The 16,946-nt window shown below is 36.8% G+C and overlaps 1 protein-coding gene across 3 annotated transcripts in view; it reads right to left on the bottom strand.

The window, feature by feature from the left end:
- The window catches only part of PEX3 (peroxisomal biogenesis factor 3), a 66,676-nt gene that overhangs the window by 28,643 nt on the left and 21,087 nt on the right, over positions 1-16,946 (bottom strand). For all 3 annotated transcript variants that reach the window (XM_064291634.1, XM_003403951.4, XM_064291641.1), the window contains exons 4-8: positions 12,547-12,590; positions 11,044-11,168; positions 10,184-10,250; positions 10,024-10,078; positions 9,291-9,459 (exon numbers count right to left, since the gene is read on the bottom strand). In XM_064291634.1, coding sequence (XP_064147704.1) covers positions 9,291-9,459; positions 10,024-10,078; positions 10,184-10,250; positions 11,044-11,168; positions 12,547-12,590 — 460 coding nt within the window. The remainder of the gene's footprint in view (positions 1-9,290; positions 9,460-10,023; positions 10,079-10,183; positions 10,251-11,043; positions 11,169-12,546; positions 12,591-16,946) is intronic.

The raw sequence follows: 16,946 nt of genomic DNA, 5'->3' as shown, positions 1-16,946 counted from the left end.
AGACTCTGCCAAACTCTTCTATTAGTTTCAGTAGTTTTCTGGAGGATTCCTTAGGGGTTTTCTGTGTATATGATCATGTCATCTGCAAATAGAGATAATTTTACTTCCTCCTTGCCAATCCGGATATGCCTTTTATTTCTTTGTCTAGCCTAATTGCCCTGGCTAGGACTTCTAGCACGATGTTGAATAAGAGCGGTGATAAAGGGCATCCTTGTCTGGTTCCCGTTCTCAAGGGAAATGCTTTCAGGTTCTCTCCATTTAGAGTGATATTGGCTGTTGGCTTTGCATAGATGCCCTTTATTATGTTGAGGAATTTTCCTTCAATTCCTATTTTGGTGAGAGTTTTTATCATAAATTGGTTTTGGACTTTGTGAAATGCCTTTTCTGCATCAATTGATAAGATCATGTGATTTTTGTCTTTTGTTTTATTTATGTGATGGATTACATTAATGGTTTTTCTGATATTAAACCAGCCTTGCATACCTGGTATAAATCCCACTTGATTGTGGTGAATTATTTTTTTGATATGTTGTATTCTATTGGCTAGAATTTTGTTGAGGATTTTTGCATCTATGTTCATGAGGGATACAGGTCTGTAATCTTCTTTTTTTGTAATGTCTTTACCTGGTTTTGGTATCAGGTAGATGGTGGCTTCATAGACTGAGTTGGGTAGTATTCCATCATTTTCTATGCTTTGAAATACCTTCAGTAGTAGTGGGGTTAACTCTTCTCTGAAAGTTTGGTAGAACTCTGCAGTGAAGCCGTCCGGGCCAGGGCTTTTTTTTGTTGGGAGTTTTTTGATTACCGTTTCAATCTCTTTTTTTGTTATGGGTCTATTTCGTTGTTCTACTTCTGAATGTGTTAGTTTAGGTAGGTAGTGTTTTTCCAGGAATTCATCCATTTCTTCTAGGTTTGCAAATTTGTTAGAGTACAATTTTTTGTAATAATCTGATATGATTCTTTTAATTTCAGTTGAGTCTGTTGTGATGTGGTCCTTTTCGTTTCTTATTCAGGTTATTTGTTTCCTTTCCTGTATTTCTTTAGTCAGTCTAGCCAATGGTTTATCAATTTTGTTAATTTTTTCAAAGAACCAGCTTTTGGCTTTGTTAATTCTTTCAATTGTTTTTCTGTTCTCTAATTCATTTAGTTCAGCTCTAATTTTTATTATTTGTTTTCTTCTGGTGCCTGATGGATTCTTTTGTTGCTCACTTTCTGTTTGTTCAAGTTGTAGGGACAGTTCTTTGCTTTTGGCTCTTTCTTCTTTTTGTATGTGTGCATTTATCGATATAAATTGACCTCTGAGCACTGCTTTTGCTGTGTCCCAGAGGTTTTGATAGGAAGTATTTTCATTCTCGTTGCATTCTATGAATTTCCTTATTCCCTCCTTGATGTCTTCTATAACCCAGTCTTTTTTCAGGAGGGTATTGTTCATTTTCCAAGTATTTGATTTCTTTTCCCTGGTTTTTCTGTTATTGATTTCTAGTTTTGTGGTCTGAGAAGATGCTTTGTAATATTTCGATGTTTTGGACTCTGCAAAGGTTTGTTTTATGACCTAATATGTGGTCTATTCTAGAGAATGTTCCATGTGCGCTAGAAAAAAAGTATACTTTGCAGCAGATGGGTGGAGAGTTCTGTATAAGTCAATGAGGTCAATTGGTTGATTGTTGTAAGTAGGTCTTCCATGTCTCTATTGAGCTTCTTACTGGATGTCCTGTCCTTCTCCGAAAGTGGTGTGTTGAAGTCTCCTACTATAATTGTGGAGGTGTCTATCTCACTTTTCAATTCTGTTAAAATTTGATTTATGTATCTTGCAGCCCTGTCATTGCGTGCATAAATATTTAATATGGTTATGTCTTCCTGATCAATTGTCCCTTTTATCATTATGTAATGTCCTTCTTTATCCTTTGTGGTGGATTTAAGTCTAAAGTCTATTTTGTCAGAAATTAATATTGCTACTCCTCTTCTTTTTTGCTTATTGTTTGCTTGATATATTTTTTTCCATCCTTTGAGTTTTAGTTTGTTTGTGTCTCTAAGTCTAAGGTGTGTCTCTTGTAGGCAGCATATGGACGGATCGTGTTTCTTTATCCAGTCCGAGACTCTCTGTCTCTTAATTGGTGCATTTAGTCCATTTACATTCAGCGTAATCATAGATAAATAAGTGTTTAGTGTTGTCATTTTGATGCCTTTTTATATGTGTTGTTGACAATTTCATTTTTCCACATACTTTTTTGTGCTGAGACGTTTTTCTTATTAAATTGTGAGATCCTCATTTTCGTAGTGTTTGACTTTATGTTTGTTGAGTCGTTACGTTTTTCTTGGCTTTTATCTTGAGTTATGGAGTTGTTATACCTCTTTGTGGTTACCTTATTATTTACCCCTATTTTTCTAAGTAAAAACCTAACTTGTATTGTTCTATATCGCCTTGGATCACTCTCCATATGGCAGTTCTATGCCTCCTGTATTTAGTCCCTCTTTTTGATTATTGTGATTTTTTACATATTGACTTCCGTGATTCCCTGTTATGAGTATTTTTTTTTTTAATTAATCTTAATTTGTTTTTGTGATTTCCCTATTTGAGTTGATATCAGGATGTTCTGTTTTGTGACCTTCTGTTGTGCTGGTATCTGATATTATTGGTTTTCTGACCAAACAATATCCTTTAGTATTTCTTGTAGCTTTGGTTTGGTTTTTGCAAATTGTCTAAACTTGTGTTTATCTGTAAATATCTTAATTTCGCCTTCATATTTCAGAGAGAGTTTTGCTGGATGTATGATCCTTGGCTGGCAGTTTTTCTCCTTCAGTGCTCTGTATATGTCATCCCATTCCCTTCTTGCCTGCATGGTTTCTGCTGAGTAGTCTGAACTTATTCTTATTGATTCTCCCTTGAAGGAAACCTTTCTTTTCTCCCTGGCTGCTTTTAAAATTTTCTGTTTATCTTTGGTTTTGGTGAGTTTGATGATAACATGTCTTGGTGTTTTTCTTTTTGGATCAATCTTAAATGGGGTTCGATGAGCATCTTGGATAGAAATCCTTTCGTCTTTCATGATGTCAGGGAAGTTTTCTGTCAGGAGTTCTTCAACTATTTTCTCTGTGTTTTCTGTCCTCCCTCCCTGTTCCGGGACTCCAATCACACGCAAGTTATCCTTCTTGATAGAGTCCCACATGATTTTTAGGGTTTCTTCATTTTTTTAAATTCTTTTATCTGATTTTTTTTCAGCTATGTTGGTGTTGATTCCCTGGTCCTCCAGATGTCCCAGTCTGCATTCTAATTGCTCGAGTCTGCTCCTCTGACTTCCTATTGCGTTGTCTAATTTTGTAATTTTATTGTTAATCTTTTGGATTTCTACATGCTGTCTCTCTATGGATTCTTGCAACTTATTAATTTTTCCACTATGTTCTTGAATAATCTTTTTGAGTTCTTCAACAGTTTTATCAGTGTGTTCCTTGGCTTTTTCTGCAGTTTGCCTTATTTCGTTTGTGATGTCTTGAAGCATTCTGTAAATTAGTTTTTTATATTCTGTATCTGATAATTCCAGGATTGTATCTTCATTTGGGAAAGATTTTGATTCTTTTGTTTGGGGGGTTCTAGAAGCTGTCATGGTCTGCTTCTTTATGTGGTTTGATATGGACTGCTGTCTCCGAGCCATCACTGGGAAACTAGTTTTTCCAGAAAATCCGCTGACTGGTGCGCTGGCTCCAGGCTCCGAAAATAATCGCTGCTTCCCCGTATTTGTTCGTTTTCCATCTCTAAATCTGTGTTTGTTGTTCAGGGTTCGTAGATTGTCATGTACTTGATCGATTCACTTGTTTTTCCGAGTCTTTGTTGCAAGAGGGATCCGAGGTAGCATCTCCCTAGTCCGCCATCTTACCCAGTTGTTTTTAAGCAAGGTGTTATTCAATTTCCATGTATTTGAATTTTTTTTTTTCTTGCTCTTCATGTTATTGATTTCTGCTTTTATGCTGTTGTGACCACAGAGAATGTTTTGTATTCTTTTGATGTTTGGGATTTTATTGAGGGTTGCTTTGTGGCCTAAAATGTGGTCTATTCTGGAGAACATCTAGTGTGTGTTGGAAAAGAATGTATACTTTGCTGCTGTTGGGTAGAGTATTCTATGAATGTCTATGAGGTTAAGTTAGTTGATTGTACCCTTTAGATCTTATCTTCACTGAGTTTCTTTCTAGATGCTCTGTCCTTTACCAAGAGTGATGTGTTGAAATCTGCTATAATTGTGGAACTGTCTATTTCTCCTTTCACTGCTTTTAGAGTCTGTTTTATGTATTTTGGAGCCCTGTTGTTAGTGGATTGTCCCTTTAATAGTTATATAATGTTCTTCCTTGTCTTTTTTTTTTTTTATTAACTTTTATTGAGCTTCAAGTGAACGTTTACAAATCAAGTCAGTCTGTCACATATAAGTTTACATACATCTTACTCCGTACTCCCACTTGCTCTCCCCCTAATGAGTCAGCCCTTCCAGTCTCTCCTTTCGTGACAATTTTGCCAGCTTCCCACTCTCTCTATCCTCCCATCCCCCTTCCAGACAGGAGATGCCAACACAATCTCAAGTGTCCACCTGATATAATTAGCTCACTCTTCATCAGCATCTCTCTCCCACCCACTGTCCAGTCCCTTTCATGTCTGATGAGTTGTCTTCGGGGATGGTTCCTGTCCTGTGCCAACAGAAGGTCTGGGGACCATGGCCGCCGGGATTCCTCTAGTCTCAGTCAGACCATTAAGTATGGTCTTTTTATGAGAATTTGGGGTCTGCATCCCACTGATCACCTGCTCCCTCAGGGGTTCTCTGTTGTGCTCCCTGTCAGGGCAGTCATCGATTGTGGCCGGGCACCAACTAGTTCTTCTGGTCTCAGGATGATGTAGGTCTCTGGTTCATGTGGCCCTTTCTGTCTCTTGGGCTCTTAGTTGTCGTAAGACCTTGGTGTTCTTCATTCTCCTTTGCTCCAGGTGGGTTGAGACCAATTGATGCATCTTAGATGGCCGCTTGTTAGCATTTAAGACCCCAGACGCCACATTTCAAAGTGGGATGCAGAATGTTTTCATAATAGAATTATTTTGCCAATTGACTTAGAAGTCCCCTTAAACCATGGTCCCCAAACCCCCGCCCTTGCTCCGCTGACCTTTGAAGCATTCATTTTATCCCGGAAATTTCTTTGCTTTTGGTCCAGTCCAATTGAGCTGACCTTCCATGTATTGAGTGTTGTCTTTCCCTTCACCTAAAGCAGTTCTTATCTACTAATTAATCAATGAAAAACCCTCTCCCTCCCTCCCTCTCTCCCCTCCTCGTAACCACAAAAGTATGTGTTCTTCTCAGTTTTTACTATTTCTCAAGATCTTATAATAGTGGTCTTATACAATATTTGTCCTTTTGCCTCTGACTAATTTTGCTCAGCATAATGCCTTCCAGGTTCCTCCATGTTATGAAATGTTTCACAGATTCGTCACTGTTCTTTATCGATGCGTAGTATTCCATTGTGTGAATATACCACAATTTATTTACCCATTCATCCGTTGATGGACACCTTGGTTGCTTCCAGCTTTTTGCTACTGTAAACAGAGCTGCAATAAACATGGGTGTGCATATATCTGTTTGTGTGAAGGCTCTTATTTCTCTCGGGTATATTCCGAGGAGTGGGATTTCTGGGTTGTATGGTAGTTCTATTTCTAACTGTTTAAGATAACGCCAGATAGATTTCCAAAGTGGTTGTACCATTTTACATTCCCACCAGCAGTGTATAAGAGTTCCAATCTGTCCGCAGCCTCTCCAACATTTGTTGTTTTGTGTTTTTTGGATTAATGCCAGCCTTGTTGGAGTGAGATGGAATCTCATCGTAGTTTTAATTTGCATTTCTCTAATGGCTAATGATCGAGAGCATTTTCTCATGTATCTGTTAGCTGCCTGAATATCTTCTTTGGTGAAGTGTGTGTTCATATCCTTTGCCCACTTCTTGATTGGGTTGTTTGTCTTTTTGTGGTTGAGTTTTGACAGAATCATGTAGATTTTAGAGATCAGGCGCTGGTTGGAGATGTCATAGCTGAAAATTCTTTCCCAGTCTGTAGGTGGTCTTTTTACTCTTTTGGTGAAGTCTTTAGATGAGCATAGGTGTTTGATTTTTAGGAGCTCCCAGTTATCGGGTTTCTCTTCGTCATTTTTGGTAATGTTTTGTATTCTGTTTATGCTTTGTATTAGGGCTCCTAGGGTTGTCCCTATTTTTTCTTTGATAATCTTTCTTCCTTGTCTTTTATAGTTAATTTTTCCCTTAAAGTCTATTTCATCTGAGATTAGTGTTGCCACTTCCATCTTTTTTTAGCTATTGTTTGCTTATTTTTTTATCCTTTGACTTTTAATATACTTATGTCTTTGTGCCTAAGGTGTGTCTCCTGTAGATAGCGTATTGATGGGTCATGCTGTTTTATTCATTCTGCCACTCTCTATCTCCTAACAGGTGCATTTAAGTCATTTACATTCAGTGTGATTATTGACAGGTATGAGTTTATTCTGGCTGTGCCTTTTTTGTGGTGATGAGTTTTTCTTTGTTACTTTCTTATGCTGAGTTCCTTTTGTTTGTAGATTTTCTTTTTTTTTTTTGTTATTACATATTTTCTGTTTACTGAGACTTTGTGTTTCTTCTTTTTTATTCTGATGAGTAGGTTTGTTAATCTTCTTTGTGGTTACCTTGAGATTTACCTTTTTCTTCCTAAGTTTGAAGTAGGCTTTTATTACTTGGTATTGCTTTCCAACTTCATCTGCTTTTGAAAGTTTTATAGCTATACCATTTATTCCTCTTTTTATTGACTTGACGTTGCTGTCATTTACAGACTGACATCTGTTTTCCTTTTTTAGGACTTTTAACTTTGTTTTATTCTTGAGAGTTCTTTACCTAGGTTGGTGTTTGTCTGATGCTGTCTTGTGTCCTATACTCCGGTTGTTGTCTGATGTTGTTGGTTCTTTAACTGAAGGGCTACCTTTAATATTTCTTGTGTTTGGTTTTGTTTTTACTTATTTCCTTAATTTCTGTTTATCTGGAAATGTCCTAATTTTGCCATTGTTTTTGAGAGTTTTGTAGGATATATTATTCTTGTTTGGTGGTTTTTTCCTGTTAAGATTTTATACATGTCATCCCATTGCCTTCTTGCCTGCGGTTTCTGCCAGGTAATCACAATTTATTCTCATTGTTTCCCCTTTTTAAGTGACTTCTTTTTTCACAAGCTGCTTCCAGGAATCGTTTACTGTCTTTGGTTTTAGCAAGTGTGATTATGATGTTTTGAAACAAAAAATGTCCTGGTAGGAGTTGGTGGGTGGAGGCCTGGGGTAGTGGTGGGACAGTGGCTCTCTACTCACTGTGGTGTGGTATGGTAGAGGTGGTGTACGGGGCTAGGTCGGAGGGAGAAGGAAAAGAAACGGGAAAAAGAAAAAAAAAATTGTGCATAGGGAGCTGGTGGATTGAGGCAGGGTAGACATGTGGTGGTGGTGGGCTGGTGGCTCTCTAATCAAGGTCACACAGTGTGGCCCCATGGGAAAGTATAGGACTGGCATACAGGGCTAGGTGGGAGGGAGAAAGAAAAAGAAGAAATGGAAGAAAAATGGTGCAATAGGAGCTGGTAGACTGGGGTGGGGGCAGACCCAGGATGATGGTCGGCTGCTAGCTCTCTAGCCAAGCAGTGTGGCACGGCCTGTTGGGAAGGGGTGAGATGGCATATGGGGTTAGATGGGAGGGAGAAAGAAAAGGAAAGAAAGGGTGAAATAATGGCAGGGCTGGTGAGTGGGGGCAGGGCGGACCCAGCTGGTGGTGGGCTGGTAGCTCTTTAGCCAAGTGCTGCAGTATGGCCTGTTGTGAAGGAGTGCGGGTGGCACATAAGGCAGAAGGGTAAGGGGTTGTAAAGCATGTTTCTCTGGTTACCAGGTGCTCTGTCTCCTGTTGGGAGCTCCGTGAAGTCGCCTTCTTGTACTTCCTATGCAGGGTCATCGCTGGCTGTACCCAAAATTGGTAATGCTATGCAGCGTAAGTTGGCAGGGAACCTCCACTCAGTATCTCTCATCATTCTGTTTTCCTTCAGTTTCTTCTTCCGTTTGGTGTTTGATCTAGTTCTTTATCCCTTCATTTGATGCTTAGGGTTCCAGGATTGACATTTTTATCTGTTTTATTTAGTTTTCTGGGTCTTTGCTGCAGAGGGATGCCATGATGCATCCGTCTAGGATGCCATGTTGGCTCCACCTCTGAGAGTTTTATATTCTAAGGCAGTTTTCTTCTGCTGCTTGTAGTAATTTTGTCTATCTATTCTGCTTGTTCAGTTTAGCCTCTATCTTTTAAGTTCTGGGGTTCCCTTAAATGCCCTGAAATTCATAAATGTTGGGTCCCTTGGCAGCCAGAAAGTTCCAACCTTAGGGTCTCTAGAGGAGAGACAAACCTTCAGACAATGGAAAACATGGCAGTCTTTGTTCTATGGGTCCTCTGTGCTGAAGTGTGCCGTAGAGGCCTCTCTGTTCTAAGACTTCTCAAGTTGCCAAATCAGTGAATGGTAGTCTTCTCATAACTGTAAAGAATTGGTCTGATTCAGCTTACCAATGATGAACCACTAATTACTTAAAAATGACATAAATAACCTGCAATGTCTGGCATTTATTATTGTTAATCAATGAATAAGTTATATCACAACTGCCCAGGACACATCAGTGTGCAGCAACACCATGGATGGTACCTGTTAGATTAGGCCTCCCTTGTTTCTCATCTGAATGACTCCAACTTCCTTCAGTCCATTTTCAGGTTGCCATTATTTATTTAAAAAGTAAATATGATTGTATTACTGGCCTGACTAATACCCTTCTCTGACTACAAGTCAAAATCCAAACTCTTTCTTTACCTTGGCATACAAAAGTCTTCATGATCTTGCCCTAATCATCATCTATATATTCTGTGACTCGATCTTATATAAATACACTCCAGTTATACTATATTGATTTTGTCTCCTGAGTTCTTTGAGTGTAGTGACCATGTCTTACTCACATTACATTCCCAACATATATCACAGTGTCTACCACATAATGGATGCTCAATAAAATTTTCTGAATATCTAAAAATATAAATGTTTATAACTGGAAATCAGCCATATTTACCACTGTTTTCTAAATTAATGAGATTTTATTCAAAATATTGAAATGTACATTTTTCAATCACTTACCTTTCAAGATACTCAGAAATTTAAATTTCAAGAGATAGTAAAAAAATTAAAAATATATAGTATAACTCGTTTGGTTAAATAGTTATAAATTAAGCACCTGAGCTGCTAATGGAGTTTCTTCATCTGGCATCATATAATGGCGCAATAAAGATTTGGATCCATCTTTATTAACTGAAGAAGAAGATTTATGTTGCTCAACGAGATTTCTGATTTTTTTTAGTTTTTGCTCCAAGTCCAAAAGGGACAAAGAATGTTTAAGAGAAACACTAGAAACAGAAAGGAAATTGGGACAAATTAAAACTATACAACACATACTAAACACACTCTCAACAGGCTAGTATCTGAAATCCTGTTTTGTCCAGTCAAACCTGAAACTGATGACTGAAATCACTACAGGGATTGAGAAATCAGCCCTCAGTTATGGGGCAATAACAGAGCCAAGAAAAACAGCTAGAGATTTATAATGCAATATCACAGGAGATTTCACAAGACTATTCTCACTTAATTATAGTGCAATAATATTACTAGTAGAAATCAGAAGCAGATTTTAAAGTATGTCTTCTATCTCACAACCCAAATATTTCTGATTTGGATGGAAATCAATCAATAAGAAACGAAATACTAAAACTTCTCTTCTCAGTATCAAATAGTTTATGTTGATGAAGAAAAAGAATTCCACAAACCCAATACCCCAGGGTGGTGTATGTATGAATCTATAAAGAATTTCACAAACCACCACTTACCAAGTCACTAGCTTCACCAGAACAATTCTAATTTTCTTTTATTCATTAGAATCAAAAAGTCAGAAAAGCCAAAGCCACATGCCTTACCTTCCCAAAATCTTCTGCACTGCTTGTTTAATGACAGTGATCAATTCGGTCAGGCCTATTAATGGAAAAACAAACTTCAAAGTCTTGCCCATTTTTAATGTCTCAATTATAAAAATCAATGAATTAAAATTAGTATAAAGGTCACAAATAAGAATCTTACCATCTCCAAGGAGGTGCTGAATACTTGATAAATATTGCTGTTGGACATCTGGGGGAGCAAGAACTGTCTATACAAAATAGAAATAAGGTTATATTATCCAAGTTTTTTTTTTTTAACCAGTAAATGTGTATTATTTTTTGAACTGATTTGCGACCTGGAATGAAAGGAAAACATAACACAACCACTCCTCACTTATTGATAGTTAGGTTGCAAAGACCAGGTTGTTACCCAAAAATCAGCATTATGCAAAAATGCAGGGTAACCACATCAGACTACTAAATGGAGGATGACTACATTATTACATAACTTCCAAATTACATCACTGCATAACTGCCAAATTACATCAATACATAACTGCCAAACTACATCATCACATAACTGCCAAATTACATCATTACAGAACTGCCAAATTACATCATTTTATAACTGCCAAACTACATCATTACATAACTGCCAAATTACATCATTTTATAACTGCCAAATCACTGAGCTTCATGGCCCAGCCAAGTTGACATATAACCTTAACCATCACTGCCAGTGTTACTCTTGCCTCGCACCTCAGCATTCGTTACTGCCAGATGTATGTCATTAATGTGCAAAATAGTATTTTTACCATTATAGTAAATGCAAAATGTCAGATAACGAGATATTTGATAAGTGAGGACTGAGTGTGTTCTATAACATACCCAAAAGTTCAGTTCTAAAATACGAGAAGTAATTATAATGCTATAAGTTCACAATCACCTGAAGTATAAAGATCCTTGTTTCATAAAAATTGTTATCAGAATAAATAATATTCAGTTAAATTTTGAAACTTTCGAAAGAAAGGGGCAGTATTTATATTAACCTAGTAAACTTACAGTGCCATTTCTGCCAACTGCAGCATTATCCAGGTAAATGTATCCACCAATTATGTTTAACTGGACTCGTAAAAGAACAACCAGCATACAAGTACTGTATACAGCTACGATGCTTCTTGTGAAACCTTCATGGGAGAAGGAAAATCATTTGGTGTTGTTATTAAACCATACAAAGGTTTAAAATCATGAACAATCTCTGCGGCTATTTTTCATATGACTTTAAAAAATACATTTGCAACAGTTTCAAGTACAAAAATGTATCTGTTCACAATATTTCATAATTACTCTAACATAACTTGTTAAACAAAAGTTAGATATGATTTCTTGTTTAAAACAATAGCCATTATAAATATACTAATGGCTATCTAAAGGCAAACAAGAAGGGACTGGGAGGCACCAAGAGCTGCAGCCTCAGAACTCTTAAAGCCGTCTAGAAAGTCAGTTTAGTTTAAGAAGAAGAGAGGGCTGAGCATGGAAGAACTGTGGTCTTCACTGGGAGGAAATAAGAAGATAAAGCTATAAAAGAACCAGAGGAAGGTCCAGAAAGATAGGGGGAAACTGGGTGACTAGGCTTCACAGCAGCCAAAGACAAGGTTTCAACACAGAGGAGAGCGAAGGTGTTGATGGCTTCTGAGAGGTCTAGCAGGATAAGGAAAATATATGGATTTAGCAACACAAAGGTTACTCCTGATACTTGTGAGATCTGCTTGGGTGGAAATACAAAAGTGGAACAAGGAAAGTGTGTGGGAATGAAGAAGAGAAGAAAGGAAGCGTAGAAATCTTTGGCCATAAAGGGTGGGAAAAAGTACAAGTCAAAAGGAAATGCAGAGTACTAAAGCAAAAACCAAACCTGTTGCCATCAAGTCGATTTCAACTCACAGAGACCCTATGTGACAGGGATGACCCGTCCCATAGGTTTTCTAAGGCTATAATTCTTACAGAAGCAGACTGCCACACCCTTCTCCCACAGAATGGCTGGTAGGTTTGAACCACTGACCTTTTGGTTAGCAGCCAAGCACTTAACCACTGTGCAACCAGGGCTCTAGAGGGATTTAATTTGTCTACAGATAAGCAAGTCTGAAGCATCATTTAGTCAATAAGGATGAGTTGAATAAATGGGGAAACAATAAGTGAAGTATAGGTGAAGTTTTGAGACGCGTAGATATATAGGCCCCAGAGTAATTTTTTGTTTCAAATTTTCATCACTAATGAAACTTTCAAAACAACATCAAAGTAGAGTTATATCTGGCTTAGAGTAAAAAACGTTCTTTAAAGTATAATATTGTCAAGGACAATTTTACATAATCATCATTATAATAATGACACTAACAGCTCCTGAGTACTTTCTACGCCAGATAGTGATCTACTTTGTGAGAATTATTTTATTTAATCCTCATGGCAACTCTATGAGGTAGGTAAAGAAGGCTCGTTCCCATAAGAGTACAAACATGCCCCTTTATTAATGCTTTCAGGCTGTTGGTTATACAGAATATGTTGGCTTACTTATTATCTTCAGATCCTCCCATATTTCCAGCTTGTTTGAAGGCCTAAAGAAAAAAAAAAAATGAAAATAATAATCTAGATAACCTAATAGAAAAATTACGACTCTATAGATCTGTAGTCTCTTAAAATGAAAAACAATACAGGATCACTGCAGAAAACTTGGAAAATATAACAAAGCTCATGAAGTAAAGTAAAATAAAATGTCTGTAATTCCAGTGACCAATGAATGATAGCGACAATTTACAGTTAACGTCTTTCCAGTCATTCCCCCTCCCCCCCAATCATATGCATACATGTGTTATAAAATCATACAGGAAAAGCAGAAAAAATGCTTATTCTTTTCTTCTGTTTACCAGTTTTACAAATAATGAGGTGGGTCCTGGAAATCTTTCAAAGTAACTAATGAGTTGTTTTTTGTTTGAAAGTATCATTAAGAACACATGAATTTAAACATATATTTATTTGATGTGTTTCAACCCACTGCAGTTATTATCCTTACTGATGTTCAAATTCTCTATGGGAATTTTTTTGACTCAACCCCATTAGTCTTTGATAGTTTCCTTGCTTTCTGATACGAACAGTTGTTTTGGGTTCATGTTGTTCAGTTCTTGCTGAAATTACCCATTTCTCCAAGGAGCCCTGGTTCTTTATAGCCAGAAATGGTAGCTAGAGACCACAGTCTTGCAATTAAGGATATTCACCACTACCTGATAGGTCTTTTCAGTGGACAAAGCCAGAGAAATGTGTAAGCGTGTACTAATTCATTTATTTGTATGCATATATATTCAAAGTGATAAAAATACATCAAGAGTTCATACTGATACTTCCAATTCAAAATCAGGAGCAAAGGGTTTTTTTTTTTTTTTTTAAACTTAATCTCCTTGATCTCACATCTGTATTGCTTTTTTGCTCACACTAGAAATCAATGAAACCAACATAATTCCTAAATTGTTTTACCTCTCATGTACAAGAGTCACAGAATAACAGCAGCAATACGAACTGAGTTTAAGGTTTTTTGTTTTTGTTGTTTCAATTCTGGTTGTCCATAGACTATATATCCTACTAGGGATACATAGACAAATTTGTGTTTTAAAGTCAGTTGGCAGAGTTTTTGTCTTTGTGGTTGTAACAACATCTACATCTATGATAATTTATTTTACTTTCAATTTTTAAAGACTGCTTTTTAAGCATTTGCTGTATTTTTATGCAAATAATGTGTATGCTATACCTTTTTGTCAACTGTACAACCCCCTCACTCGCTATTTCCCTAAGCGTGTTATATGTGTGGGCATTATTTGCAAAAAAAAAAAAAAATTATATATTCATAATTATGTAAACTATATGAATCAAAAGTTAAATTTATACAGCACAGTATATTCAAAGAAGTCTACTCCTATCTCCCTTCACTAATTTTCTTCCTTCTGTATGCTGTTGTTGTTAGGTGCCCTTAAGTTGGTTCCAAGTCATAGCGACCCTATGTACAAGAGAATGAAACACTGCCTGGTCCTGCACCAACCTCACAATCATTGCTACGTTTGAGCCCATTGTTGCAGCCACTTTGTTAATTCAGCGCGTTGAAGCCCTTTCTCTTTTTCACTGACCCTCTGCCTTACAAAGCATGATGTCCTTCTCAAGGGACTGGCCCCTTCTGATAACATGTCCAAAGTACGTAAGACAAAGTCTTGCCATCCTCACTTCCAAGGAGCATTCTGGCTGTACTTCTTCCAAGACAAACCTACTCATTCTTCTGGCAGTCCATGGCGCAGTCAGTATTTTTTGTCAACACCATACATAATTCAAAGGCATCAACTCTTCTTCAGTCTTCCTTATTCGTTGTTCTGCTTTTGAATGCATATGAGGCGATTGAAAATACCATGGCTTGGGTCAGGCGCACCTTAGTCCTCAAAGTGACATCTTCATTTTTCCACAGTTTAGAGAGGTCTTTTGCAGCAGATTTGCCTAGTGCAATACATCGTTTGATTTCTTAACTGCTGCTTCCATGGGTGTTGACTGTGGATCCAAGTAAAATGAAATCTTTGACAACTTCAATCTTTTCTCCATTTATCATGATGTTGCTTATTGGTCCAGTTGTGAGGATTTTTGCTTTCTTTATGTTGAGGTGTAATCCATACTGAAGGCTGTAGTCTTTGATCTTCATCAGTCGGAGCTTCAAGTCCTCTTTGTTTTCAGCAAGGAAGGTTGTGTCATCTGCATATTGCAGGTTGTAACGAGTCTTCCTCCAATCCTGATGCTGTGTTCTTCTTCATATAGTCTAGCTTCTCAGATTTGTTCAGCATACAGACTAAATAAGTATGGTGAAAGGATATAACCCTGACGCACATCTTTCTTGATTTTAAACCACACAGTGGCCCCTTGTTTTGTTTGAATGACTGCCTCTTGGTCTATGCATAGGTTCTGCGTGAACACAGTTAAGTGCTCTGGAATTCCCATTCTTCACAATGTTATTCATGATTTGTTATGATCCACCCAGTACAGATCCTTCTGTATAGGTAATTATTTAAAAAAAAAAAAATGATGCTTTAACTTTCCATTGCTTTGTTTTCCAGAAACAAATATGTACATCTATTCATATGTCCCCCTTAGATAAATCGTAGCCTACTACATACATTTTTCTCCACTTTTTTTAAAACACATAGCAATATATCCTGGATCATCATTGCATAGAGGATACAGACACAGTTATTATTATTTTTTAATTAAACTGTGGCACAATATCTAGCACTCCATTGTGTGGACTACACGTAGTATGTAGATGTAGTTCAACACTTTTTAAACCATCTATGTGGAATGACCACAGGTTTTTTTTTTTTAATTTCAATCTGTCATAAACGAATAACTTAGTAAAGTACAATGAAAATAAATTACTAGAAAAATGAAATAAGAAATCCATAAAGATATACAAAATACAGAACAATATTCTTTATTATTATAATCAGGCATAATTTTATAAACCCACTTCTCACATTTCTACATAGTTAGGTTCCAAAGACCAGGTCATTATGTGAAAATCAGTGTTATGTTTAAACGGAGGATGACCACATCAGATCACAAAAGAGAGGATGACTACATCATTACATAACTGCCAGATTCCATCATTACGTAGCTGCCAAATCACTGAGAACCATGGCTCAGCCACACTGACACACAACCTTAACCATCATGGCCAGTGTTACTCTCACTTCACATCTCTGCATTCATTACTGCAAAATGTATGTCATTAATGTACAAGATAGTTTTTTTTTTACTATTGTCATAAATGCAAAACGTAGTCAATAAGTCAGGAGTAGGTGCATTTCACTAAAAAACTGAGTTACCATTACAGTAGTGGGACATTATTAGTTTCTTATATTTCTTTGCTTGTGAACAGGCTCTAGGGCTTCAGTTGTCCCTTCCTAGATGGCAGAGGTGCAGATCTATGGAATAAATCCTACAAGCAAGATACTGCTTCAAACTGAAGCTGATTAATATTCAGTCTTTGTGGTGAAATGCCATATCTATTCTCATTAAACTGGGAATTTATCACAATTGAACGGTTAGGTATTTTAATGCAAGTAAATTAACATCTTCTTTTGGATGTCATCTCAGGAAAATTTCCAAGTGTGTCTTAAAGAAATTCTACATGAAACAAGATAAGAAAATAGTGGCTTCAGAAATTTCGATAATATGAAGTGCTTAGGAGGAGCAATCTATGAAAGGGCAAATTATGGTGTTTATCTTGAAGCTGTGTTTGCTGGAATTGTATTTTATTTGGGGTGACTTTGTGGGAGAGGACAGGATTACAACCATCTAGGACATTTCTTATTGCTGACATTATTATTAGACCTTAAAATTGAATTAAAAAATAGTGACCCTACTATCTTTTTTTTTTAGCAGAATGTTAAGAGTTTTTAAATTTTATTTCTTTTTTGTTGTTGTGAACATATACAGCAGAACCTTTCTATTATCTTTAAAAAAAAATTCTGATTCCCAATCTATGTAGAACTGGAGAAGTACAATGTATGCAAGGACTCCTCTCAAATAATTTGTCTAATGGAAATCAACCCTAAGTTAAATATAACCAGACTCTTTAATGTTACTAAAATACCTGTTTAAGAATTAAACTAATCCTTTTAAAGTGTTTTTCCTCTGTTGTGATGGAGAATGTTTAAGATTCTTTGCATTAAAATTTCATTGCCATTATCGATCTTTAACAAGAATGTAAATTATTAAAAACAGTGATAGCTGTTTATTTGCTATTATAAAACTGACAATATACACCCGTTGCCGTCAAGTTGATTCCGACTCATAGCAACCCTACAGGACAGAGTAGAACTGCCCCATAGGGTTTCCAAGGAGCAGCTGGTGGATTTGAACTGCTGACCTTTTGGTCAGCAGCTGAT

This window comes from Loxodonta africana, chromosome 1 (genome assembly GCF_030014295.1).
Source record: "Loxodonta africana isolate mLoxAfr1 chromosome 1, mLoxAfr1.hap2, whole genome shotgun sequence".
Taxonomy (NCBI): Eukaryota; Metazoa; Chordata; class Mammalia; order Proboscidea; family Elephantidae; genus Loxodonta; species Loxodonta africana.
This window is presented reverse-complemented; position numbering and strand designations above follow the sequence as displayed.